Source organism: Carcharhinus amblyrhynchos, chromosome 24 (assembly GCF_965287045.1).
Source record: "Carcharhinus amblyrhynchos chromosome 24, sCarAmb.v2.hapA, whole genome shotgun sequence".
In the NCBI taxonomy this organism is placed as follows: Eukaryota; Metazoa; Chordata; class Chondrichthyes; order Carcharhiniformes; family Carcharhinidae; genus Carcharhinus; species Carcharhinus amblyrhynchos.
In genome coordinates, this window is record NC_137347.1 from 7,519,642 (window position 1) to 7,546,233 (window position 26,592).

At 43.1% G+C, this 26,592-nt stretch overlaps 1 protein-coding gene and 1 pseudogene across 1 annotated transcript; both read left to right on the plus strand.

Moving 5' to 3' along the window:
* Nucleotides 1–8,432: 8,432 nt before the first annotated feature.
* On the plus strand, nt 8,433–22,849 carry yrdc (yrdC N(6)-threonylcarbamoyltransferase domain containing). Its single transcript, XM_080211459.1, has 6 exons — nt 8,433–8,635; nt 15,108–15,303; nt 15,850–15,964; nt 16,460–16,579; nt 19,131–19,273; nt 20,222–22,849. Exons 1-6 carry the CDS (start codon nt 8,479–8,481, stop codon nt 20,280–20,282), a joined length of 792 nt encoding a protein of 263 aa, XP_080067585.1. The 5' UTR covers nt 8,433–8,478; the 3' UTR covers nt 20,283–22,849.
* Nucleotides 22,850–24,933: 2,084 nt separating this feature from the next.
* On the plus strand, nt 24,934–25,033 carry LOC145358063 (U6 spliceosomal RNA; annotated as a pseudogene).
* The last annotated feature ends 1,559 nt before the right edge of the window (nt 25,034–26,592 follow it).

Consider the following 26,592-nt stretch of genomic DNA (forward strand, 5'->3'; position numbering starts at 1 on the left):
AAGCGTGGGTGATGTTGGAAAGAGGCACTGCTTCCATGTTTGAGCAAGAGGCAATTACATCACCAGTTTCTTACAGCTCCTAACACACACAGCAGAGTCAACATGACTATTAATTATGAATTGGTATGTTTAGTCAGTATAGCACGCAAGGAACAATATTTTTCCGTGTACTAATACATGTGACAATGGTAAATCAAATCAAAACAATCTCCCTGATGAAGGTGCGATATTTGTGCCCTTCCAATTTAGATGCACCCCATCCTTCTTGTACAGGTCTCATCCACCCCAGAAGAGATCCAGATATCTGAAACCCTCCCTCCTACACCAGCTGTTTAGCCACGTGTTGAGCTGCACTATCTTCCTATTCCTAGCCCCACTAACTCATGGCACAGGGGCTAATCCTGAGATTACAACCCTAGAGGTCCTGCTTTTTAATTTTCTATCTAACTCCCTAAATTACTGCTGCTGGCCCTCATCATTCTTCCTGCCGATGTTGTTAGTACCAACATGTACCATGACCTCTGGCTGTTCACCCTCTCTCGTCAAAGCTTTCTGTCCGTTCAGAGAACATCTGTACCCTAGCACCAGGGAGGCAACATTCCATCCTGGAGTCTCTTTCACGTCCACAGAAACGCCTAACTATATATAGAGTCCCCTATAACTGTTGCCCTGGTCCTCTTTGTCCCTCATACAGAGCCAGCCATGGTATCACTGCTTTTGCTGCTGGTATCTCCCGATAGCCCATCTCCCCCAACAGTATCCAAAATGGTATACTTGTTAGAGAGGAGAATGACCAGAGGGGACTCCTGCACTGACTGCCTGCCTCTTCTGGCAGTCACCCATCTACCTGCCTGCACCTTCAGTGTGACCAGGTCTCTGAAGCTTTTATCTTTGACGCTTCCCACTTCCTTCGTGCTCCTAAGTGCATCCAACTGCTGCTCCAACCTATCCACGCATTCTGTAAGGAGTTGCAATTGGGTGCACTTTCTGCAGACGTAGTCACTCGGGACACTGGAAGCATCATGGATCTCCCACATCTCACAAGTACAGCGTTTAACCCCACTCGCTGACATTCCATCCTCCCACCCTGAGTCCAAAGATGTGTGGGTGAAGTGGATTAGCCATGCAAAATTGCCCCTTAGTGTCAGGGGGACCTACTAGGGTAAATTCATGAGGTTATGGGAATAGGGCCTGGGTGGGACTGAGGTTGGTGCAGATGTGATGGGTCGAATGGCCTCCTTCCGCACTGTAGGGATTCTGTGATTTCCCCACTAATGGAATACATTAGTGGTTATATAATCAGAAAATCTTCCTTCCCCTTCTCAACTCAGTATTAAATTAGCATTCAAGAAGCCAAATTCACCAACAAACTTCAAAATTTCCATTTTAAAATGTGATAAATAGTTAAGTGATAGCGATTATAAATCAAAAACATTTCCATTGAAGCATCAACACATTGGCACAGTGGTTAGCACTGCTACCTCACAGTGTCAGGCACCTGGGTTTGATTCCTAGTTTGGGGTCACTGTCTATGCAAAGTCCACACATTCTCCCCGTGTCTGCATGGGTTTCCTCTCACAGTCTAAAGACATGCTGGATAGGTGCACTGGCCACACTAATTTCTCCCTCAGTGTACCCAAACAGGCGCCAGACTGTGGGATTTTCACAGTAACTTCATTGCAGTGTTAACATAAGCCTAATTGTGACACTGATAAATAAACTTTAAATGAAGTTTGGAGCAGCAGCTGCCCACATCCAGTTTCAGATGTTTGGTTCTCTGGATAAACCACCCTGCCCTGGTTTGACATTTGCCACAAATGCATCAATATGCTTAGAGTCTGCAAAGCAGAGACAACTGGTAAAAAAATGACAGTTTACTCATCACAGTCATTTCTTTTTGCCTGTGAGAAGTTCCCCAAGGAGTGAATGGCAGGAACTCCATTTTGCCAGGTTACTGAAATCCCACTTTTTTTCCCCATAGTATCTATTCAAATAATTTCAGAGAAATGAACATTAAAAATTCAACATAGGCTGACAACATTGAAAAAGAATCTTTTGAACTGAGGCCAGGGCACTAGAGATTGTCAGAGCTCTCCATGGAGGGCTGTTTAAATAGCTCCTTTCTGTTCTGTATATGGCTATTGTCCCAGTCACCCGTGTGACTCAGGTCCACTCAGACAACAGAGAGAGAAACATTATTCAGGAGGAACTGACTTGTTCCACTGGAGAAAATGTTGTCTCCATCACTCACTCAGAATTATATTTAATTTTAACACTTCTAGCTGAAAATATTGTAAGCAGTCTAAACATTTTAGAAGGGATTGGATCTTCAGCAATTAGATTTGTGAAAAACAACAAGTATAAATGTCAATGTTATTCAAGCAAAATGTCAACTTCTAGATTAACAGCACTGTTGCTTTTCTTAATATAAAGCCCAACACACAAAACACTTCATCTATCAAATAGCAGATCAAAATTTTCACCTCCATTTGATTGATTTTGTTTAATCCCAGATCAGTCAAAGTACATTTCACCCAGCAGGGACTCATTGGATTTTAACCAGTCTATTTAATTGGAAGTGATTAGATGCAACTCATTTGCCTCGATGAGTATCCAATCAACAACTGGCAGGTTTAAAGTAGAGGTCACAGTCTCTTTGGAAAATGCAAATGGCCTGATTAGTGCCAAAGTATTCATGCAGTTTTATCCACAGTCTAAAAAAGGTGTAAAATTAAGTGTAGACAATTTTTAAATGAAGGTTGAGGAATTATCTTCTGATCGAGGTGCTTAAAATGATGTTGAAAAGGAAACAGAAACTTCTCTGTTCTCTGTCCAAAGGCAGGTCCTGCCTAATGCACAATGTCCTCCCTCACAGGTAGAGTAGGGAAGCAACTCCCGAATCTACAGTAGCCAGATAGTAACTGAACCCCACGCTGTTGACGCTAATCCAACCCACACCAGCCATCCGAGCCACACCAGCCTTCTAAGGAGTACAAGTTGCAGTGACAACATGCATTTTGGGGCAGCATGGTGGCGCAGTGGTTAGCACTGCTACCTCGGGTGACTGTCTGTCTGGAGTTTGTACATTCTCCCTGTGTCTGTGGGGGTTTTCTCTGGGTAGTCTGGTTTCCTCCCACTGTCCAAAGACGTGCGGGTTGGACTGATTGGCCATGATAAATTGACCTTAGTGTCAGGGGATTAGCAGGGTAAATATGTGGGGTTATAGGAATAGAGCCTGGGTGGGGTTGTGGTCAGTGGGCCAAATGGCCTCCTTTGGCATTGTAGAGATTCTATGGATTCTTGTTGTAGTCCAGAGCTTTGGACAGTGACAGTGGAGCCTCCAATCTTCTTTGCATCACATGGCTGATCAGGAATCTCACTCACTCTTACCACCTGCTGTTGGTGTGTGTTGGAAGGATTTACAGGTTGACACTCAACCTGTTTGGCCACATTATGAGTGCACCTTCCTTGGCCATTAAACTCTGGAATGGGCCTTGAACCTCGAGTTTCTGATTCAGAGACAAGAACACTACCAACTACACAACAAGACCTTGAATCGGGTCAATATGAAGAAACGATTTCCTCTGGTCTGGAATGCAGAACAAAGGGGTAAATTCTTATCATTAGAGCCAAGCCAAGTTAAAGGGTGATATCAGGAAGCACTTTTACTACAAGGGTAGTAGAAATCAGGAAGATTTTTCTCCTAAATAAAGCTAAAACAATGAGAGTTATCCACACTGAGTTAGATGGACATTTGTTTGGTCAGGGTCAGGGATATGGAGAAAAGATAAGTGCATGGACTAATGAGCCATAGTTTAATTGAATGCTGGAACAGGTTCATGGATTTAGATGGTCCACTTCTGTCCCTGTTTATGTATTTATTAGTATCACAAGTAGACTTACATTTACACTGCAGTGAAGTTACTGTGAAAATCCCCTAGTCGCCACAGTCCGGCACCTGTTTGGGTACACTCGGGGAGAATTTAGCATGTCCAATGCACCTAACCCACACATCTTTCAGATTGTGGGAGGAAACCGAAGCATCCGGACAGAACCCGCACAGACACGAGGAGAACGTGCAAACTTCATGTAGACAGTAACCCAAGCTGGGAATTGAACCCAAGCCCCTGGCTCTATCAGGCAGCAGTGCTAACCACTGTGCCACTGTGCCACTCCAGCACTGTGGGTGAATCTACTCCACATGGATTGCAGCATTTCAAGAAAGTTGCTCACCACCACATTCTTGAGGGCAATTAGCGATGGACAACAAATGCTGGCCTTTCCGATGATGCCCACTTCCCAGGGAAAGAATAAAAGAAAGTAGAAAATATTGATTATTGCTGAGTCCAAACGCTGACAACAAAACGAACCATTGAGGCTAATTTTGATATTGGCACCAATGAGAGTGTGGATATATTTGCTGTTCCAGTTTGTAAACTGAACAAACTTCTGCTAATTTTATTTTTTTTCTTTACACATTATAAACTATTTTTAATTTTCCTTATCAGGTCTCCCTTTTCACCTACCTGAAGCCACATTGAGAAATAGTTGATTTGTTACCTGACGTGTTCAGATTTTGAGAGAGGTTGCTAAGATGACCGTAGAAGTGGTGTATGAGGTTTATGAATTGACGGGCAGCATGGTGGCACAGTGGTTAGCACTGCTGCCTCACAGCGCCAAGGACCCGGGTTCAATTCCAGCCTTAGATGACTCTGTCTGGAGGTTGAACCCATATCTGCGTCAGTTTCCTCTGGGTGCTCTGGTTTCCTCCAACACTTCAAAGATATGTAGTCTGGGTGGATTGGTCATGGTATCTGCATGGAGATTGGGCAGAGGGGGATGGCCTGGGTGGGATGCTCTTTCAGAGAGTTGGTGCAGACTTGATGGGCCAAATGGCCTCTTTTTGCTCTGTAGAGATTCAATGGTTCTAATGGGTCTCCAGTATTTTTCTGTCTGGTTTGTCCTTTTTCTTTAGAGTATTGGCCTGTTCCAACCTCCTGGTTTATCCCAAGCGCTCAGTGACTCCCTCATATTTCTATCAATGCAGCGGGAAGAAATATCAATCACTAATTTGACTAGAAATTATTAATATTGGGGCAACTTCAAGCACCGCCAATAAATGACAGATAGATTAAAGTAAAAACCTACTGACAGTTGTAAAGTGTGAGTGTGTTATATTACTAAACTTCAGCCACACCTGACATGTGCTTTTCTCCAGACCCGTTGAAAGATGTTATTAGTAAAATAAAATGCTCTGTTCAAATTAGAAAATGGTACCGGGGAATTTAAAACGCAAAATCAAATTAAGTTTTATCTCAATGGGACAGTCAATATCGTCTGTCACTCCCCCAGTTACAGAAAGATGTGTTCTCTAAGTGCCCTGGAATTGAATCGTGGTCACATTGTTAACTGGTCATAAAGAGTTTCAAGGAGTTTGTCAGAAATAATTGAGGTTGTTAATGAGTTCCTTAATGGTGCCTCAATGTAAATCATAGAATCCATACAGTGCAGGAGGAGGCCATTTGGCCCATCAAGGCTGTGCAGACAACAATCCCCCCCCCCCCCCAGTCCCTATCCCCACATATTTACCCTGCTAATCCCCCTGACACAAAGGGGCAATTTATCATGGCCACTCCACCTAACCAGCACATCTTATGACTGTGGGAGGAAGCCGGAGCTTTCCTGGAGGAAACACAGGGAGAACGTGCAGACTTCACTCAGACAGTGACCCAAGCCAGGAATTGAACCTGGGACCTTGGCACTGTGAGGCAGCAGCGTTAACCACTGTGCCCACCTTGCTGCCCTAAACAGCTAGAATAAATCTGTTGTTAATTAGCCCTTCCATTTTGGATTACAAACAACATAAATAATACATGTTTCAGAAAGATCATAGAGTCATAGAATCCCTACAGTGCAGAAGGAGGCCATTCAGCCCATCAAGCCTGCACCAACAACAATTCCACCCAGGTCCTATCCCCATAACCCCATGTGTTTACCCTGACGCTAAGGGGCAATTTATTATGGCCAATCCACCTAACCCGCACATCTTTGGACTGTGTGAGAAAACCAGAGCACCTGGAGGAAACCCACACAAATGGGGAGAATGTGCAAACTCCACACAGACAAGGTTGGAATTGAACCTGGATCCCTGACGATGAGATGCTGCATGCTGTTTAAACATGCTAAGTAATTGATTACAGATTGACCACTATTGTGCTCTCCTAAGAAAAGCCTAAGAAAAACTAATGTCTGACTAATTCTTTACAATCCAAAGTGTGGATAGTGTGACTCTTACAGAATTGGCATCTTCAGTGAGGCGGCATGGTAGCACAGTGGTCAGCACTGCTGCCTCACAGTGCCAGGAACCTGATTTCGATTCCCGGCTTGGGTCACTGTCTGTGCGGAGTTTGCATGTTCTCCTCGTGTCTGCGTGGGTTTCCTCCAGGTGCTCCGGTTTCCTCTCACAGTGTGAAAGTTGTGCTGGTTAGGTACCTTGACCCGAATAGGTGCCATAGTGTGGTAACTACGGAAATTTCACAGTAACTTCGTTGAGGTCTTAATGTAAGCCTACTTGTGACACGAATAAATAAACTTTAAATTCACTAAAATCCCTGTTATGGGAGTGGGAGAATAGGGAAGTCATTTCCCCATCCCTCACATGGTCATAACAAGACCCATTGTCAGCTGCATATGTGGGCTTGGTCTTTATAGGTGTTTATGAGTTCCTCACCCATCATGCTTGTTGGTGGAGGTGAGTGTGGAGTCTGTATAAAGAAGATATGTGATTTCATTTGTGCTTTTTGTGCATCCAGAAATTCTGTCAGAAGAGACAATAGATGGAATATATCTTTCGCTTTAATTACATACAAGTGAGGAGGGGGGGGTGGCACGGGGTGGTGACTATCATTTGGTAGCTCAAGTTCATTAAAAGATCGAGAAAGGTCCAGAAATCAGCACGGTAGCACATCAGTTAGCACTGCTGCCTCACAGCACCAGAGACCTGGGGTTGATTCCCAGCTTGGATTACTGCCTGTGGGGAGTTTGCATGTTCTTCCCCTCATGTCTGTATGGGTTTCCTCCCACAGTCCAAAGATATGCAAGTTAGGTGATTGGCCATGTTAAATTGCTCCTTAGTGTTCAAAGATGTGTAAGATTGATTAGCCATGGTAAATGCATGGGGTTATGGGTGGGACTGGGTGGGATGCTCTTTCGGTGAGTTGGTGTTGACTCGATGGGCTGAATGGCCTCCTTCTGCACTATAAACATGCTATGACAGCCTGCTCTGTATTTTTCATACTGCTTCTAGAAGTCATGGATACAAAATATGTCGCGTTCTTAATACTAAAAAAAATTTAAAAATCTATTTGTATGGCTCTTCATGGAAACATTAACAAATTCAAAATAGAAATAAAAATAACTTTCTTTGCTCAGGGAGTGGTTGAACCAGAGAGAGGACTTATTCGCAGGGGAAGCTAATAACTGGGATGCTTTCATAAGGAAACGAGATAAGCACAGAAAAGAGGAAGTCTGAGACATGGCAGAGGATTACATGAGATATGAGTCCAAAGATGTGCAGGTTCGGTGGATTGGCCCTGCTAAATTGCCCCTTAGTGTTGCAGAAAATGTGTGGGTTAGGGGGAATTAGTGGAGTAAGTAGGTGGGGTTACAGGGATAGGGCCTGGGATAGGGACAAGATGCTCTGTCACAGAGTCGGTGCAGACTCAATGGGCTGAATGGTCTCATTCTCCACTGTTAAAATGAGATATGTGGCACACAAATAGGCCATTCGGCCCAACCATCCCATTCCAGTCTCTTCCCAGTTTTTCTTGATCTATGCTGAAATGCAGAAGGCAGATTGGTCTGTCTGAGGGGTAAACTGAGGGGCAGCTGATGAGGGTAGCACAGTGACACTGCTGCCCTACAGCACAAGGTACCCAGGTTCAATTCCTAGCTTGGGTCACTGTCAATGCAGAGGCTTCACGTTGTCCCCCTGTCTGTATGGGTTTCCTCCCACTGTCCGAAAGATGTGTTGATCAGGTGCATTAGCTATGCTTAATTCTCCCTCAACGTACCCAAACAGGCGCTGGAGTGTGACGACTAGGTAATTTTCACACTAACTTCATTGCAGTGTTAATGTAAGCCTACTTGTGACACTAATAATACACCTGTGGAGCAAGACACAGACGGATTTATATCACATATATATGTTTGCGGCGTATAGTTATTTAGTGGGGACCAGTTGCTGCAAAATGCAATGACTGCAACACGTCACTGATTGCGGAAATGAGTGTAATCAGCACGCGCGTGCGCGCCAGGCCCTGCTGTCAATCAGCGGTTGCCGGGGGAACGGGAGCCGGGGGTGTCGATCAGCGGTTGCCGGGCCTGTCGATCAGCGGTTGCCGGGGGAACGGGAGCCGGGCGGGGCTGTCGATCAGCGGTTGCCGGGGGAACAGGAGCCGGCGCCATGGCGCGGGTTCCATGCTGACCCGGCGGCTGCTGCTGACGATGAGGAGCCAGCTGGTGGCGGCGGGCGGCGAGCAGGCCTGGTCCCCGGCTCTGGCCCGCACGCTGTGGCTGCCGGCGGCCGGTGCGGGGCCGACATCCAGGCCGCCGCAGCCTCGGGCTGGAGCAGGAGGTAAAGCCGGGGGTGGTTGGTTTTGGAGGCCGGTGTTGGGTGCCGCTTGTCCGGGTTTTTACTCCGGCTCAGTTACCCATTGCCCAACCCCACGGATAGGACGGCCCAGGGGGAACCCCGGCCAAGCCTGGCCCAGGCCCAGGGCAAGGCCTCACCCACAGGGGAGAGCCTGGTCAAAGCTGGCCCTTTGCCTGCAGGTTACATCATACAGGAAGTGAGAGGGGGAGAATGGCAGATGTTTCCAGCTGTGCCCAGGGCTGAGCCAGAGCTGATTCTAATTATTATTATCACATGCATACAGTGAAAGGATATCTGAAAGTATATTTGGACTTGAGGTTGTTTTCGTTAGAGAGAAGAAGGTTAATGAGGTGACCTAATTGAGGCATACAAGATGATCAGAGGATTAGATCGGATGGACAGTGCGAGCCTTTTTCCTCGGATGGTGACGGCTAACACGAGGGGACGTAGCTTTAAATTGAGGGGTGATAAATATAGGACGGATGTCAGAGGTAGGTTCTTTACTCAGAGGGTAGTAAGGGTGTGGAATGCCCTGCCTGCAGCAGTTGTGGACTCGCCAACTTTAAGGGCATTCACGTGGTCGTTGGATAGGCATATGGATTACATTGGAATAGTTTAGGTTAGAGGGCCATTAGATTGGTTCCACTGGTCGGCGCAACATCGCGGGCCGAAGGGCCTGTACTGCGCTGTAATGTTCTGTGTATTGTTTCTTGTGTGCTATACGGACCCTTCATTGATAAAAATGTGGAGATGCCAGTGTTGGACTTTGGTTGGGCACATTAGGAAGTCTCACAACACCAGGTTAAAATCCAACAGGTTTATTTGGAATCATGAGCTGAGTGGAGAGGTAGGTTCACAAACACGGCATTTATAGACAAATTGGCAAGTTTGTCTTTGTCCATATATGTCGTGTTTGTGAAACCTACTTTTCCACTCATCTGATGAAGTAGTAGCACTCTGAAAGCCTGTGATTCCAAATAAACCTGTTTCTAGAGAACAAAAGAGAGAGTGCAGAATATAACATTACAATCGTAGCCAGGGTGTAAAGAAAGATCAATTTAATATAATGCAAGTCCATTCAAAAGTCTGGCAGTAGGGAAGAAGCTGTTCTTGAGTCGGTTGGTACGTGACCTCAGACTTATGTATCTTTTTCCCGACGGAAGAAGTTGGAAGAGAGAATGTCCATGGTGCATAGGGTTCTAGATTATGCTGACTGCTTTTCCGAGGCAGCAGGAAGTGTAGACAGAGTCAGTGGATTGGGAGGCTGGTTTATGTGATGGACTGGCCTACGTTCACAACCCATTGTAGCTGAGGCTGTAACTCTTTAAGCCTCCCTCGAGACACGAGAGGTAGCTGGCTTGTGTTACCAATATATCTCAGATTCAGAAAATGTGGCAAAACTGCTATGTCATGCAGACTCAAAACTTTCACTCTTGTTTCTCCTCTCCACAGATGCTGGGTTTTCCAGCATTTTCTGTTATCAATTTCAGGTTTTTAAAAAATATTTATGGGATGTGGGTGTTGCTGGCTGGGCCAGCATTTATTGCCCCATCTCCAACAGCCCTCCGTTTCAGAGGGCAGTTGAGAATCAACCATACTGTTGTGGATTTGGGGTCACATATAGGCCAGACCAGGCAAGAATGACAGATTTCCTTCCCTAAAAGACATTAGTGAACCAGATGGGTTTTTAACCACAATTGACAATGCTTACATGGTCATCAGTAGACTTTTAATTCCAAATTTTTACTGAATTCAAGTATTAATACCTGCCAGGGTGAGATTTGAAGCCGAGTCCTCAAAGAATTACTCTGGGTCTCTGGATTACTAACCCAGTAACAATACCTCTGTGCCACGGCTTCCCCAGCAAACTCAGTATTTTGCTTTTAAATTTCAGGTTTGTTGGCCTCCCAATGTGATCACAGATTAATTATGAAAGAGGAAGACACTTTGTCCCATCCATGAGGACCCTACCAACCGTATTAATTCCAGGGCGTTTTGCTGTCAGGATTGTATCTAGAAACCTAATCTATATATCAGCATGAGGAACTTCCTTCTGTCCATCCTAAATGTTGCTTTTGCTTTGTTCTGTTTTAATTAAAAGCAATATTCTGAACTTAGCTTTTCCGTTTCTCTAATTATGCTGCACTTTTCTGTAAGATCTGTTTGCAGACATTGCCTTCTTCCATTCCAGAAGTTGCATGATGATATAATATTCCTTTTCCTTGCTGAGTTTAAGCTTTTGCTGTTGCTATGTATTAACCTTGACAACTTAGGCTTCCCTGTTTGCTTTTTAGTTAAAATACATTTCAATCGTAATAGGGAAAGGAATATATTGAACAGTGTTGATCCCAGCCTGGCCAGTGACTGGGGCATTATAGCTTCTCTTGGTTGTTCATGGCACTGGGTGGAATGAAGAATAGCTGAGATAAAGGTGCAGGTGTCTATATCGTGGGATCAGAGAAAAGAAATACAAGAATTGATGAACAATGAATTCTCGTATTGAAATGGACAGCAGGATTTCTGTGAACATGAAAATTGACAACTGGATATTTGATTCTAAGCAACCTGCATGAAGAATCGGTCATGCACAGCACTTTACCAACTCAGCTGAAATGAAGTTACTGTGATTCGAGGGTGTGGACCAGAGTTGTGGATGGAGATGGTTATTTGGTGCACAAGATAGCTGATCCCTTTGACCAAAGCACATTAGCTTTGTGATCATTGTGATGTTGCAAGTTTTAGTGATGAATTGTTCTGGGAGCAGTAGCAGCAGCGAGCCTCTTGCTTTCATGGCCCATTTCAAAGGGAGAAAGACCAAGTAATTTTTGTTTTGCATTTGCTGACCATAATGTTGAGTGTTGCACGATTGATGGAATGGTATGCTGTTATAACTTTCTGCTTTAATAATTGGCTAGAAGAAAACTGTCTGTCTAGCTAGTTAGGCTGGTGGGCCTCTTAAACATAAGAACATAAGAAATAGGAGCAGGAGTAGGCCATCTAGCCCTTCGAGCCTGCCCCGCCATTCAATAAGATCATGGCTGATCTGTCGTGGCTCAGTTCCACTTTCCCGCCCTCTCCCCATAACCCTTAATCCCCTCTCTTATCAAAAACCCATCAACCCGCGTCTTAAAAATATTTAGCGAGGCAGCCTCCACCACTTCAACGGGCAGAGAATTCCAGAGATTCACCATCCTTTGAGTGAAGAAGTTCCTCCTCAACTCCGTTCTAAACCGCACCCCCCTTTATCTTGAGGCTGTGCCCCCTAGTCCTACTGTCTTTTTTGAGCGGGAAGAGTCTCTCCACCTCTATCCTATCCATCCCATTCATCATCTTATACATCTCAATGAGATCTCCCCTCATTCTTCTAAATTCTAACGAGTACAAGCCTAGTTTATTCAGCCTCTCCTCATAGCTCAACCCCCTCAACTCCGGTATCAGCCTAGTAAACCTCCTCTGCACACCCTCCAAGGCCAAAATATCTTTGTGCAGGTGCGGCGCCCAAAACTGCACACAGTACTCCAGCTGCGGCCTCACCAGTGCCCTATACAGCTGCAGCAAGACCTCCCTACTTTTATATTCAATCCCCCTCGCTATGAAGGCCAGCATCCCATTCGCCTTCCTGACCACCTGCTGCACCTGCAAGCTGGGTTTTTGCGACTCATGCACAAGGACCCTGAGGTCCCTCTGCACCGTCGCCTGCTGCAGTTTTTCGCCACGTAAGTAATAATCCTTCCTACCATTATTCCTACCATTATTCCTACCAAAGTGGACCACCTCACACTTGCCAACATTAAATTCCATTTGCCATTTCCTGGCCCATTCGCCCAGCCTATCTAGATCCTTCTGCAGACTCTCCACACCCTCCGCACAATTTGCCGTTCCCCCAATCTTGGTGTCATCAGCAAATTTCGACACCCTACACTCGGTTCCCTCCTCCAGATCATCTATATAAATGGTAAATAGCTGAGGCCCCAGCACCGACCCCTGGGGCAGTCCACTAGTCACCATCCGCCAATCCAAATAGCACCCGTTGACCCCCACTCTCTGCCTCCTATTTGACAACCAATCCTCTATCCACCCTAACACCCTACCCCCAACTCCATGTCCCTCGACCTTCTGCAATAACCTCTTGTGAGGTACTTTGTCAAACGCCTTCTGAAAATCCAGAAAGACCACATCCACCGGCTCTCCTCTATCCACCGCCCTAGACACATCCTCATAGAACTCCAGTAAATTTGTCAGACACGACTTCCCTTTAATGAAACCGTGCTGCGTCTGTTCTGTCAAGCAATTCCCTTCAAGATGCCTCGCAATTTCCTCCTTAATGACGGATTCTAACATTTTACCTACCACAGACATTAAACTAACCGGCCCATAATTCCCCGCCTTTTGCCTGGCACCCTTCTTAAACAACAGCGTAACATTAGCCGTTTTCCAATCTTCCGGCACTTCCCCGGAATCCAGCGACGTCTGGAAAATAACCACCAAGGCATCCACTATAACCTCCGCCATTTCTTTCAGAACCCTCGGATGCATTCCATCCGGTCCTGGGGACTTGTCCACAATCGGCCCCTCTAGTCTGTCGAGCACCGCCTCTCTAGTAACAGTAATGTCATTAAGACCCTCCAGTCCTACCACCTTTCCATCACTAACACCCGGCAAATTATTCACATCCTCCTCCGTGAAGACAGAAACAAAAAAGTTATTCAATACCTTAGCCATATCCCCATCCCCTACCACTAGGTCCCCTTTCTCATCCTCTAAAGGACCAATGTTCACCCTAGCCAGCCTCTTCCTTTTTATATATTTATAAAAACTCTTGCTATCCTTTTTTATATTAAGCGCTAGCCCAGCTTCATAGTTTCTCCTACCCTTCTTTATCAACTTCTTTGTCAATCTTTGTTGACATTTAAACCTCTCCCAATCCTCTTCTCGCCCACTACTCTTAGCTACTCTAAATTCCTCCGCTTTTAATTTAATTTAATTTCTTATTGCAGATTTAAAAATTCAGGGAGGATGGAGAAATTATAGTTTGCTCGTTTTTAAGGAAAATCAGACTGTCAGCCAAATCATTACTAGGTGCAGACTCGATGGACCGAATGGCCTCTTCTGCACTGTAAGAATTCTATGATTAGATTGAGATTTAGCAGTGACAATCTAGTGACTCTTTTTCTTTGGTTTGAGTGTGGCCTCGGGTACACTGCGAGAATGGAGTGTAGAAACAGAGTGCACAAGTGAAGAGATGTCATGTAGGAGTTCCAGTGTCTATCAAAGAGGAGTGGGCCTTCAGATGCATCATTAAAGTGACTTGTTTCTGTTTTAGATGGTCAGTGTCTTATGGTAATGAAAGAATCTATAGTTTGCAATATGTCCTCTCACTAGTTGTGCTGTGTTTTGGAGAGCAACATCAAATTATTATCATGCTTTAAAAGAGAAAAATGCTCCAAGGTGCTTCATGGTAGTGTAATTGGACAAATTATGTTTGAGGAGAAAACGTTTCCAGATGTTTAGTCGGTTTACAGGATAATTTTAAATGTCCTTTGTTAAAGTATGACCAAATGTTTATTTAAAAAAAAACTTCAATGTTCCTTAGATTATGTCTGAACTCTTCAATACTTGGTTTTTAATCTAGGCAGCAATTTAAGTTGCAGATGAATGCGCTCCACTGAAGTAGCTTATTCTGTGTTTGTTCTTCCAATCTCGGTGGCGTTCAGCCTTAACCATGACCTGGTACTGGCACTAAGTATGTGGAATAAAGATGTATTCCGGGGAGTAGAGATGTAAACTTCAGAGATGGATAGAGGGGAATTAGTAGGGTAAACACATGGGGTTATGGCAATAGGACATGGTTGAGATTGTTGCCAGTGCAGGCTCAAGGGGCTGAATGGCCGCATTTTGCACTGTACGGATTCTATTCTCTGATATGCTGAGAACCCAATTAGATGCAAGGTTGGGAAAACTGAAATACTGGACAGATGATCATCAGAGGGCTATTATTTGGCCATGATTCTGCTATTCCACTTTATATCTCTTCTAGACCTAGCTTTTGTTTCTTTACTTCTTGCATTTCCCTCTCCTTTTGCTTTGGATCTCTTGATAATCAGTCTCTCCTTTTGCACCCTAACACGCACCTTCCCTTTAGTTGTTCCCCCCTCTGACCTATCCTTTGCTCTGCCTCTGTACTTGCTTAAAACCACTTTTTATTTACAGTGATGATGAAGGATCTTTAATTTAAAACGCTAAACCTGTTTTATCTCTGCAAAAGTGCTGAGTATTTCTGATGTTTGCAGGACTTTACTTTGCAATCATTGAGCTGATGGGTTCTGGCCTTGACTTTTCTAAATGTCCTTTGAGGCGATCAGCTTGCCATTGTGTAAGAATGTTGCATGTTTGTTTTCACCAGTGAAATGTTTGATGAATCCACAGCTCAATGTGCAACTGTTCTCTACCACAGATTGGAATGAGGTCTTAGCAGAGACTGTAAAGGTTCTCCGGTGTGGTCGGGTTGTGGCAGTTCCTACAGACACAATCTACGGAATCACCTGCCTTGCGCAGAATTCTGAAGCCATCCGAAAGATTTATGAAATCAAAGGACGGAATGAGGAGAAGCCTTTAGCTATTTGTGTTGGAAATGTCGAAGATATATATAAGTGAGTGGAAGAGCAGAACTTATTGAATCCAACAATACTGTCTTATATCGTATTTACGCATGTGAATCTGTATGGTTTCAGACTGTTCGTTAATCCCTGTCTATGACTTAACACATTCTTAAAGGTTCCGTTTAGTTTCTAAGTAAGGAGATCACACTTTTCTTTGGGAAGGGTCTCGTTCATGTTTTCAAGATCATGATATAAATGGGGCATTTGATCGAAGCAAATTGGACAGTTTCGTGAAGGGTCCACAGAGCCAAATTGGTAGTTGGGTGTAAAGAGGGATATCTCATAGGATTTCACAATCCAGAAGCTCATTGAATGGGGAGACCAATAATATAAATGGGCTCAGGACAATTAGGTCTGTCCCTGGAGAGAGAAGGGATAGGAAGATGTTGAATGGTTGTATCAGGGTTAATTGAAGTTTTGTGTTGGCCCTTTCTAAAAATTATATCTTTAAAAGATTAATCACCCATTATCAGTTGGTAATGTAGAAATACTCTGCAGATATCTTGTGGATTGAAGTCTTTTCCTTTGTTTCCACAGGTACTGTAAGGTCACTGTTTCTGATCAAGTATTAAGGGATCTTCTGCCAGGACCTGTAACACTGGTGTTCGAGCGGGCAGAGGAGCTGAACAAAGATTTGAACCCTTTCACTGATGTAAGAATGAATTGAATAATCTGTGTTTGTGTTTGGCCACGTGGCTTTGCTGTATGTTTACTGAGAGCCATTTAACTCAAACTGTGATCAGATTAAAAAGATTTGCCCTTCAGAATTAAGTTTAAGTTTATTTATTAGTGTCAGAAGTAGGCTTTCATTAACACTGCAATGAAGTTACTGTGAAAATCCCCCAGTCGCCACACTCTGGCACCCGTTCGGGTACACTAAGGGAGAATTTAGCATGGCCAATGCACTTAATCAGCATGTTAACCAGACTGTGGGAGAAACAGCCACCGGAGGAAACCCACGCAGACACAGGGAGAATGTGTAGACTCCACACAGTCAGTGACCCGAGATGGGAATCAAACCCGGGTCCCTGGAGCTGTGAGGTAGCAGTGCCAACCATTGTGCCACCGTCAGTTACTTGATATTTTAAGATGATAGCTTATGATGATGAATTTATCATAGTGTCTGACTTGTTTACTTTGCTTGCAGTTGGTGGGAGTACGTATTCCAAAGCATCCATTTATTCAGGAGTTAGCACAGAGGTGTGGTGAGCCCCTGGCTTTGACGAGTGCCAATCGCAGCTCTCAAGCCAGCACACTGACCACAGAGGTGAGTATTACTCAGCAACAGTAATCACTGCTAAATTACCTAAAATTTGTTTTGGGTGCTTTCTGTATTAGATCAGTATTAATCTGTATTAATGTCTTTTCATTAATTTTAAGAAATATTTGTTGTCTTGATTCCTAAAATTCCTTTGTTCAACACAGTTCCTCTGTTTCTGATAGCCTTCCAATATTGTCCAGTGACCGTGTTTTATTGTCACAATGTGACGAAGTGTGTATTGATGTGGTCAGTGGCTGTTGACAGAAGATGATGACTTGTTCTTTGAACTTCCTGGCAGATGTCATCCCGTAAAGAAATCAATAATCCTTCCTTCCTTCCATTTCACAAGACAGAGAAGTGATCTGAATATGAGACTGTAAGAGGCCTAGTGAGAAATTAGACATTTGCAGGACACCAAGAATGAATGAATTGCTGAGCTGGTGGGAGGAGAGGCAGGTGGAAATGAACAGGAGCTGGCTTTAGCAGCCCAGGCAATATACTCCTCCTGGTTGTGATCATGGAAATGAGCAGACAACTTGCTTAACCAGGGCTCAGTGCAGAGAAGGGCCTGTGAGTGTCAGAGGACTATATAAATTGAACTATTAAAAAAAATGTTGTCTTCCAGTCTTCAAAAGAGGTAAATGAGAAAGAATATTATGGAACATTCTAAGATACTAAGCTGAATGGAAAATGTTTATCCAATGCATTCTTTCAAATTAAACTAAAGTTTTAGGATAAGGCGACTTGGATATGAATGGACATTAATCTTAAACCAAGTGTAGTATAAATTCACAAACGATGCTGAGGTTAAACTGAGGATAGAGTACATTTATAATTACTTTACTGTAGAAGATTACAGAGTGACCTGAAATAGATGTTCAAGATGATTAGAGGCTTTGATAGGATAGACAGAGAGAAGCTATATCCTCTGATGAAAGAGTAGAACAAGGGTCATAAGTTTAAAATATAAGCTAGACAATTTTGGGTTGATGTCAGGGGACATTCTTCACACAGGGCAGTGGAAATCTGGAATTAATTCCCCTCAAAACGCCGCTGAGACTGGGTCGTTTGAAGAATTCAGAATTGAGTTTGCTAGGCTTTTATTGAACAAGTATATTAAGCGTTATGATGCTGAGGTGGATGATGGGGTTAAGATACAGGTCAGTTATGATCTAATTGAGCAGTAGGCCGAGCTTGAGGGACTGAATGGCCTATTCTTGTTCAACTGAAGTTTCAGTTGTGTCAAGTAGCCTGACTAGTGCACAATTTGTTCATGTGGCAGTAGTGAGCCATTTTGTTTCCCTTATCTATGCATATCATCTAAACTCAAACTGTTATTTCACTGTTGCCTCTAGATTTCTATGGAAACAAGCATGCACAGATCTATTAATGGCTTAATTTGCATCGTCTATACTCACCCCAATTAGTTTGAAAACAAACTATTGAGTCAGGGGAAACTTTATCTCCACGAGTTACTTGTTGGGTTCCCCCTGAATTTGAAATTTTCAGTGTATAATACCTCTGGCATTGTGCGCATGGACTACCTGTGACATATCTTATTATTTGGTCCTGCAGCACATGTCATGGGCAGGTTTATGAGCGTTTCTGGTGAGTTTTGTCTTTGTGGGATTGAAGGAACTTTGCATTGAGGGGGATTGAAGCCACCTTGGACATTCCATATCAGTGTCAGTCATTCTGTGATTAGGATGTCGTATCAGAATAGTACAGCATTTTCTTCTATATTCACCACTGTATCAGGAAGTGCATCCTGTTGCATAAAAAATGTTTTTTTTCCATGCTGCCTTGGTTTTTTTTTTAACCAGTCACTTTAAATCTGTGCCCTTTGCTTATCGATCCTTCAGCCACCAAAATTGTGTGTCTTTAAATCTTTCACAATTTTATCAAATCTCCTCTTGGTCTTCTCTGCTCCAGGGTAAACAACATTAGTTCTACAGTCTTTCCACGTGATTAAGCCCTCAATCATGGCATCATTCTAATAAATCTCTCCTGTATCCTTCATGTCCCTCACTAAGCTGTGGTATCTCAAGTTGAGCACAGTACTCCAGGTGGGACAGTTTTATATTGTCAACTGTAAAGTGAAAATCCCATTATGGTCACTTCCTCCTAAGCGCACTCAACAAGTATTTATTGAATTTCCTTTTGAAAGTTACTGTTGAATTTGTATTCACCACCCTAACCAGCATTGCATTCCAAATCTCAGCCACTCATTGCAGAAGGAGCTTTTCCTCATGTTCTCTCTGGCTCTTTTGCCAGTCACCTTAAATCTTCCTAAGAGCAGTCTAGATGTAGCGACTCTTATCTCTTTTGATTGTGAATCGTCATCACAAAGCATGGACAGTTTTTCCAAATTCTGTTCCTTTATGCCAGAATTTGGTTCCCTCAGATTTGACTAAACTGGCCTCAGATGTGAATTGGCATTGCAGCAATGCACTCACCAGTCCCTGTTCATTACTGATGTCAGTTATTCTGCTTGGACCTGAGTAGAAAAGAAATGTGACCCCTGTGTGAAAAATTTTCTCCGGAACTTTTGTTTCAGGAATTTCGGGATCTTTGGCCTTTGTTGGGTCTTATTGTTGATGGTGGCTGTATTGGCAATATGATGAAGCCTGAATGTCGGTTGGGATCAACAGTAGTTGGCTTGAGCACTCCTGGAAAATACAGCATCATCAGGTCTGGCTGGTAAGCATCCATTTTATGTTTTGAATATATTTCTTCAGGGATTAAGATATGAATTCCCAAACTTTGAGATTTTCTTGAAGACTACTTTTTGTTTTCATTTTCACTAATTCCTTTACATAGGTGATGCAGTCTTGCAATACCATAACCCACCATATGTGTTAATTTAAGGGTTTTGTTTTCAGATTGAAAAGGTAGTACATATATCAAAGACTGTACATGCATTATTAAAACTTTTATCTTGGAATCACTAAATAAAGAAAGACTTTCTGGTAGCTTTGACAAAATCTCACATGGCAGTCTTATTAAGAAGGCTGATGCACATGGGATACAGGGTGATATGACATGGTGGATTCATAATTGGCATAGCGGTAGGAGACAGAGAGTGATGACTGAAGGCTGCTTTAGTGGAGGCCAGTGACCAGTGGCATACCACAGGGTTTCCGTCTGGGTCCACTATTGTTCGTCATTTATATAAATGACGTAGATGACTATGAGAGGTAGGATCAGTTTGTCGATGACACAAAGATTGCACCACATCAACAGCATTATCCTCATCGACCCTGTCCCTCTTACCTCTTCAAAAAACACCAGCAAGTTAGTTAAACATCTTTTCCCTAAGAAATCCATGCTTGTTCTTCTGAATTAACCCCACTTGCTCATGTTTATCTGCATTATAAGATAAAGGTGATAACTCATTGTGGTTTTTAAAAAAAGTACCCTCGTTCTCCACCCTCTCCCCCGTCTCCTGTATTTTGCCAAATGTGTCCTTTGGTCAACAGTGTCCTTTCAGGTTTAAGTGAGAATTTGATTAATTGACCTAATTTTACCTCTGACTCAGTAAAAGTCCCTTTTATAGAATTTTGTTGTTTGTGAAGAACTTGTGTCATTTGGGAGTTTGCTGAAAGAAGTATGTAACTGATTTAATTTTCTATTTTTGCTCCCACACAGTGCGTTTGATGCCACTGTAGAAATCCTCCAGGAGAAACATGGCCTGTCCTTGCAGTCGTAAAACTGACAGAAACTTCATTGGAAGTGGTGTCTTTCCTACAAAGAAGACAAATCTGACAATACGTCGGACTCGATCCTGCATCTGTCTGTCTGTTGGTTCCTATTGGGAAGGTTTAAGTCCTGAGATCACGCGTCTTATTTTGGTCATGTTATAGCCACTGATGGATTTTTCCATTGCAGGTTTGCCCTGTTGTTCTTCCCAGGCACCATTTATGGAAACAAAGGCCTGTTCCAATTTAAAAAAAAATGCGAGACATGAGCTGAGAACCTGTGCTACCTGTGGTCACATTCTATATGCCCAACAATCCTGCCACAATGGGGAATTTTCTCCTGGATGAAGTTAAGACCAAGCTACACTTTGAAAGCTGCTCTTTTGTTCTGTCGCTCCCTACAGCTAACTTCTTGGGACCTGCCATCTGTCTCTTGTGAGACAAGACCATCATTTTCTTGTGCATTGCTCAACCGTATATCTGCCAGTTGTGGAGTTGTGTGGCTAAATGTAGCTGCCTTGCCCATTTGCCTCAATGGGTGGACAAAACCTTGTGAAAATATAAAACAGTGGTATCTGAAATAATGAAAACTAAGAACAGAAGATTTTGATTTTGATCAGTAGAGTGTGACAGGTTAACACTCACTTTTGGGCTGCCATGTAGACTTTCAATTGAAAGTGACATTCAACTCTGCGTTGAAAATTAAATGTTAAATTATTAAGTTGAAGGAATTACAACCACCATATTTAAAAATGCTGATGATTCATAGGATGTTAAGTATTTGTTGGCACGAGGAATGCAATTAAATACCTCTAAGTTTAGGTTGGTTAGGTAAGTTTAGATTCACAATTCCATAGTTATGGAAGCATCACAGAGTTCAGGGTAAAAGGGAAAGCGCCCTCTTGTTATGCAGTCTCCAATCAACGTGAGCAGCCAATTGTTCATCTGTCCTGAGCTATAATACTTTCCTCTTTTAAGCCAAATTTATTTTTGTTAAATATGACCTTGCTGTATATGTCAAACTACTGGTGCCTTGGCTAACATCTATTAAACATTTGAAAAATGATGCAGGCAATTTGCAGAAAAATACATTGTGGGAAATCTCAAATTCTACAAGAAACTGTTCACAGACTTTGCTAGCTGGGTTAAGTGAGGATTTTGCACTAGAGAACATGGTAAATTCCAGCCAGTTAGTAAAAAGGCTCAACAGAGAGTGTAGAGAGATGCCACTGATTAAAGCTTACTCTTTAGTGAGTTTGTAACAGGACTTGTAACAATGGATGGGCTCCTGAACTTACCCGTGCAAAGGGTAGACACTTTGTTAGGGAATGACCTGGCAGGCCAGAGGATAATACTCAAAGTTAAGGACAGTGCAGAGAAGCCAAGAAGTTTGAAGAAAACCAGCATGGATTTGCTGAGGTGCAGAGAATTGAGAGAAGTTAAGAGGCCCTTCCAGGGATGATAGAGCCCCGATGGGTAGAAGTGGCTAAAGAGAAACCACTTGAACTTAGAAAGGCTGAAGCCAGGCCGCCAGAAGTAAGAGGTCCTTGAAGGATCAATAATGATTAAGAAGGGGGAAGGTATCTGTTTAGTAGATACCTTCATGTTAGATTTGAATAGGGACATGGGAAGCTCCTGCATAGACTGTGATTGCGTGAGGGTGATGCCCCACTCAGTACAAGAGTCACTGGGGAGAGCAGCAGGAGCCCTACATCCACTTAGTGCTGGTAGTATTCCAGGGGGACATGGTACAGATTCAGGGAAAGCCCATTCCCAAGACGAAGGAGGAAGGGAACATGTCCCAAATGAAACAACACGTGTGGAGACCAGAGGGGAGGATATGAGTGAAATCCAGGCTGGTTACCCACTAGTAAGAAACTTGAACAAGACCAAGTTTTTAAACCTCAACAAAACCAAAAGTGCCGATGTAAACTTCATGAAAAGTGAAGGGTCGGAGTTCCTACAAGAGGCAAAAATCAAAACTGTAAGAGTGTCTGCTTTGAGCAGTTCTATTCACAGGTTAGAGAGGTGGACAGGATGGATTTAAACTGATCAAAGCAGACCAGTCTAACAATCAGAATAATCTGCATAATAAACATGGTTTGGCTGTTCCCAGTAACAGTCATGTAAAAGGACCAAACCCTTTTGATAGTGCCCAATCTGAAGTTATGGAAGGGGACAAGCTCAGAGAAAATTTCTGTTATGATTAACTCCAAAAGAATAAAGCAAATTCAGAATGCTGATGCAAGTCTGATCATTTCCAGTGGAGATAGGTTTTGTTTGTAACCACCATCTGGAAGCAAAAAGCAATACAACAGCATGCTATCTGGAGTTTAGCTCAGTTTAGAATTATCTGGGGACAAAAACCACAAAAAGCATAACTGATGCAATTAGATTAAAAGTGTGAATGGGTGTTATTTTTAATTCTCTTAGCATTTGAACGCTGTGTAATGAAACACCCATAATTCATGTTTCATTTCCTGTTAGATGGCGATGTCACGATGATGTGATGCGTGCATGTGTAATATTAATCTTTTACTCATTGGATGGTCAAATATATATTTAACTTCTTTAAAAGGATTTTTTAAGACAAAGGCATTGACTTAAGATGGCTATCACAGGTCACCTGATGGCTGTGCAAGTTGGCCAGCTTCTGTTGACAATTAGGTCACATTACTTTGAAGATTAACTGCATTTGTACAGACTCTCACCATTTGCATTTGTATAAAACTACCTTTCAGGCAGAGATAGAAAGTCCAGCAGGACAATGCCTATAGAGGTTTCCTTCCTAGCTCGTCACGGAAGAATGCTTCATTCAGAAGTGATGGCTGGGAAAGTTAAGAAACTAATTACATAATTACAGTAGCAAAGGTCTGTCCAGACATGAACTGATCAACTACCTTCTGTTGAAGATCTCAACTCATTATTTTGGGTGGTGGGCGGGAACATCTTGAGAAGTTTTTTTTTATTACAACACCTAACCTGCTAAATTCAATCTGAAAGAAATTTGCCAGTGAAACAGTGCTACTGTGTCCCTTTCAGCTCCAGTTCAAGACCCTGGGCTGCATTTTATAGTATCTTATCGGGCTTGTTTTCAGCAGGGATTGTGTAAAATCAGGTGGCAGCCCACTCCACCCCCTTTGCACCCATCCCCACAATACAGGTGGTAGGCGGGTACAGAATCAGCAGTCATCTGCCCTATTTAAACAGATTATTGAGGGTTAGCTGACTTTATTAACAAGCCATTGACCCTGATAATATGTTGTCCATTCTTAAAAAGTAATTGGCATGGGTAGTCAGGCTGGAGTGGGCAGTCTAATTTTTTAAATTCTCAAAGGATGGGAAGGAAGGAGGTACTTCTACAAGGGCTTCTCTTTATGAATCATTGGGCAGCCCCTTCTAAAATAATCTCTCCTCCCCCTCCCTAACCCCTAATGCATTAAACATATCCCCATCCAACTCCTAACATGGCCAAACCATCCCTGCCCAAGATCCTGCACTTGCCTGTGTCTGGGGTCCTATTAGACTGCTTCCACCTTGTTGCTTTCAGTCTGCGTGGTGCATTAATGGGAGCTACCTGGCATGAAATCATTGCCAGCCATTTGAATTGGCTGTCAGTTCCTGAGGACAGGAATTCCTCTGTAGTAAGGGATTAAAAGTCCCATACAATCCCTATTTAGCCCGGAGCCTTGCATCACATTATTGCTATTGGGCAAGCCGTTGTGGAATAGTTATGCTCCATGCGATCTTGGTGGGGGAGTAGGCAATCTGTCACCCCCACCCCTGTTATATTCTGTCCTGTCTCTGATGCATTTTGGAATCGACTACAGAGAGAATTTCAATTGAAAAGAACCTCTAAGGTAATTGCATCAACTTTTGGTTAAAAAAAATTATGTTTAAAAACTGTCTCTAGAAATTGCAGCTAATGCAGGACTCAACAGCACTGGAATTCAAAGACCACAATGGGGAAGATCTATTTCAACCACAGGTACCAGCGAAACTCTCAAATAGATAACTCATTTCTAAAACTTATAACATTTTAATTTGGCTATAAAGTAGCCCACTGTATGACTTGTTATTTACACGTGTGCGTGTGTGTGTGTAAATGTCAGGGCATGGTTTACCTTTTTAAATTAATTTATATCTTTGACAGGGTGAGTTCTTAGCAGAATAAAAACGAAACCCTTCGGTGTTGAAGTGCACACACTGAATTAATACCTTACAAATTTACAAAAAACCCATTACAATCAATTCAAGGAGTTAGAATGAAAGGTAAAGTCCTTTACCTTCACTGCCCTCACTGGTTGTAACAGAATCCCATTAACAGGGTTTACCTGAGATTGTTGCCAATCCTTTGGTGAAGTTAATGGTGTCCTATTAGGAGAATAAGAAGTCTCACAACGCCAGGTAAAAGTCCAACAGGTTTATTTAGAATCGTGAGCTTTCAGACCGCTGCTCCTTCATCATTCACCTGATAAAGGAGCAGTGCTCCGAAAGCTCGTGATTCTAAATAAACCTGTTGGACTTTAACCTGGTGTTGTGCGACTTCTTACCCTGCCCACCCCAGTCCAACACCGGCATCTCCACATCATGGCTATGAGAAGAGCCCAGTGATATTTCCAGTTGCTCAGGCCACGTAATTAAATCTTGACCTACACATTGGAATTGTATGCTCGAATACTAAAATTGGAATGATACAAAGAAGACCAGCGTAGTCCCTGCACAGGATGACAAGCAAATTTATGACGCATTTGAAAAAAACTGGTGCAATGACATAGTACAAGATGCACCATAGGAATAGAGGAATTGTGGGACAGATAAAGAGCACAGTCCACCTTGTTTAACATCCACCATCTTGGTTGCCGCAGGATGCAACAATAGTGGAGTTGTTGATTAAACATAGCAATTAATATCTTATCAATTAATCTACAACAGAGTAAGGCATAACTGAAGGAAAACCCCAATCATGGAGCATTAAAGAACCTTGGTGAATAGCCACCTTTTCCCGACAATGTATTGTTACATTTACCACATATCATGTCTTCAATAATTCAGTGTATCCCAAAATGTTGTTTTATGAAATTAATCTGTTAAATTTGCAGATGAATGAATCAATATTAACAGCTTTCAGTGTCTCCTTTGGGAACCTGGTCCATGGATTGATCACTTGCTCGTTGAACTGGGGTGGGTGTACAGCAGTTAGTGCTGCTGCGTCACAGCGCCAGGGAACCAGGTTCAGTTCCCAGCTTGGATCACTGTGGAGTCTGAACATTCTCTCTGTGTTTGAGTGGATTTCCTCTGAGTGCTCTTGATCACTTCCACAGCCCGAAAGACGTGCTGGTTAGGTGCATTGGCCATGCTAAATTCTCCTCCTGTGTACCTAAACAGGCACTGGAGTGTGGTGATTAGGAGATTTTCACAGTAACTTCATTGTAGTGTTAATGTAAACCTACTTGTGACACTACTAAATAAACTTTAAATTTATGTTGTTTCCACACATGCACTATTTATTTTGTGTGCTGGGGGAAACAGCTCCTAGGCTGGTCATACATGGGCACTGGTAACTTGCTGGATGGCTACATGACTTGGCTCCTTAGCCTGAGAGATACCTCAGGCCACAGTTGCCTCAGCAGTTTGTTTTCATTCTTCTCTCTTCTCCCTCCTCCCAATACGAGTCCCACATCAAAAAGCTTCTTCTTAGGTCCTAAAGGTGAAATTTATATTTTCCAACTTGGCAAAATAGATGCATAGAGCAGTATTGTCCAATAGAAAAGATGGAGCTACAGCAACCTAATTTTAGCCACACGCACAAACTTCAGTTAAAGCACCTTTCATCAGTGGGTGGCACATTGGTTAGTAATGGGGCCTCGGCGCCAGAGACCCAAGTTCCATTCAGACCTTGGGTGACTGTGTGGAGTCTGCACATTCTCCCAGTGTCTGTGTGGGTTTCCTCCCACAGTCCAAAGATATGCAAGTCAGGTGGATTGCCCACTCTTAATTGACCCTTAGTGTCCAAAGATGCGTAGGTTAGGGGGATTAGTCATGGTAAATATGTGGGATTACAGGAATAGGGGCTGGCTGGGATTGTTGTCAGTGCAGGCTCTTTGGGCTGAATGGCCTCTTCACTGTAGGGCTTCCATGATATTGGTCTCACAATCTAAATAAATGTAAAGTATTTCACACATATGTTTACTTAACAAACACCAACCACCCTTTGTTAATCAGGGGCTTAAGAAATGAGAGCAGGAGTAGGGGAGTAGTTGGCCCCTCAAACTTGCTCCACCATTCAGTAAGATCATGGCTGATTTGATTGCAGCTTCA

Coding starts and splice junctions, on each gene's coding strand:
- yrdc (XM_080211459.1), top strand. CDS start 8,479: ATGCTGACCCGGCGGCTGCTGCTGACGATGAGGAGCCAGCTGGTGGCG. Junction 15,965..16,459: donor ATTTGAACCCTTTCACTGAT/GTAAGAATGAAT, acceptor CTTTGCTTGCAG/TTGGTGGGAGTACGTATTCC. Junction 16,580..19,130: donor CCAGCACACTGACCACAGAG/GTGAGTATTACT, acceptor CTTTTGTTTCAG/GAATTTCGGGATCTTTGGCC.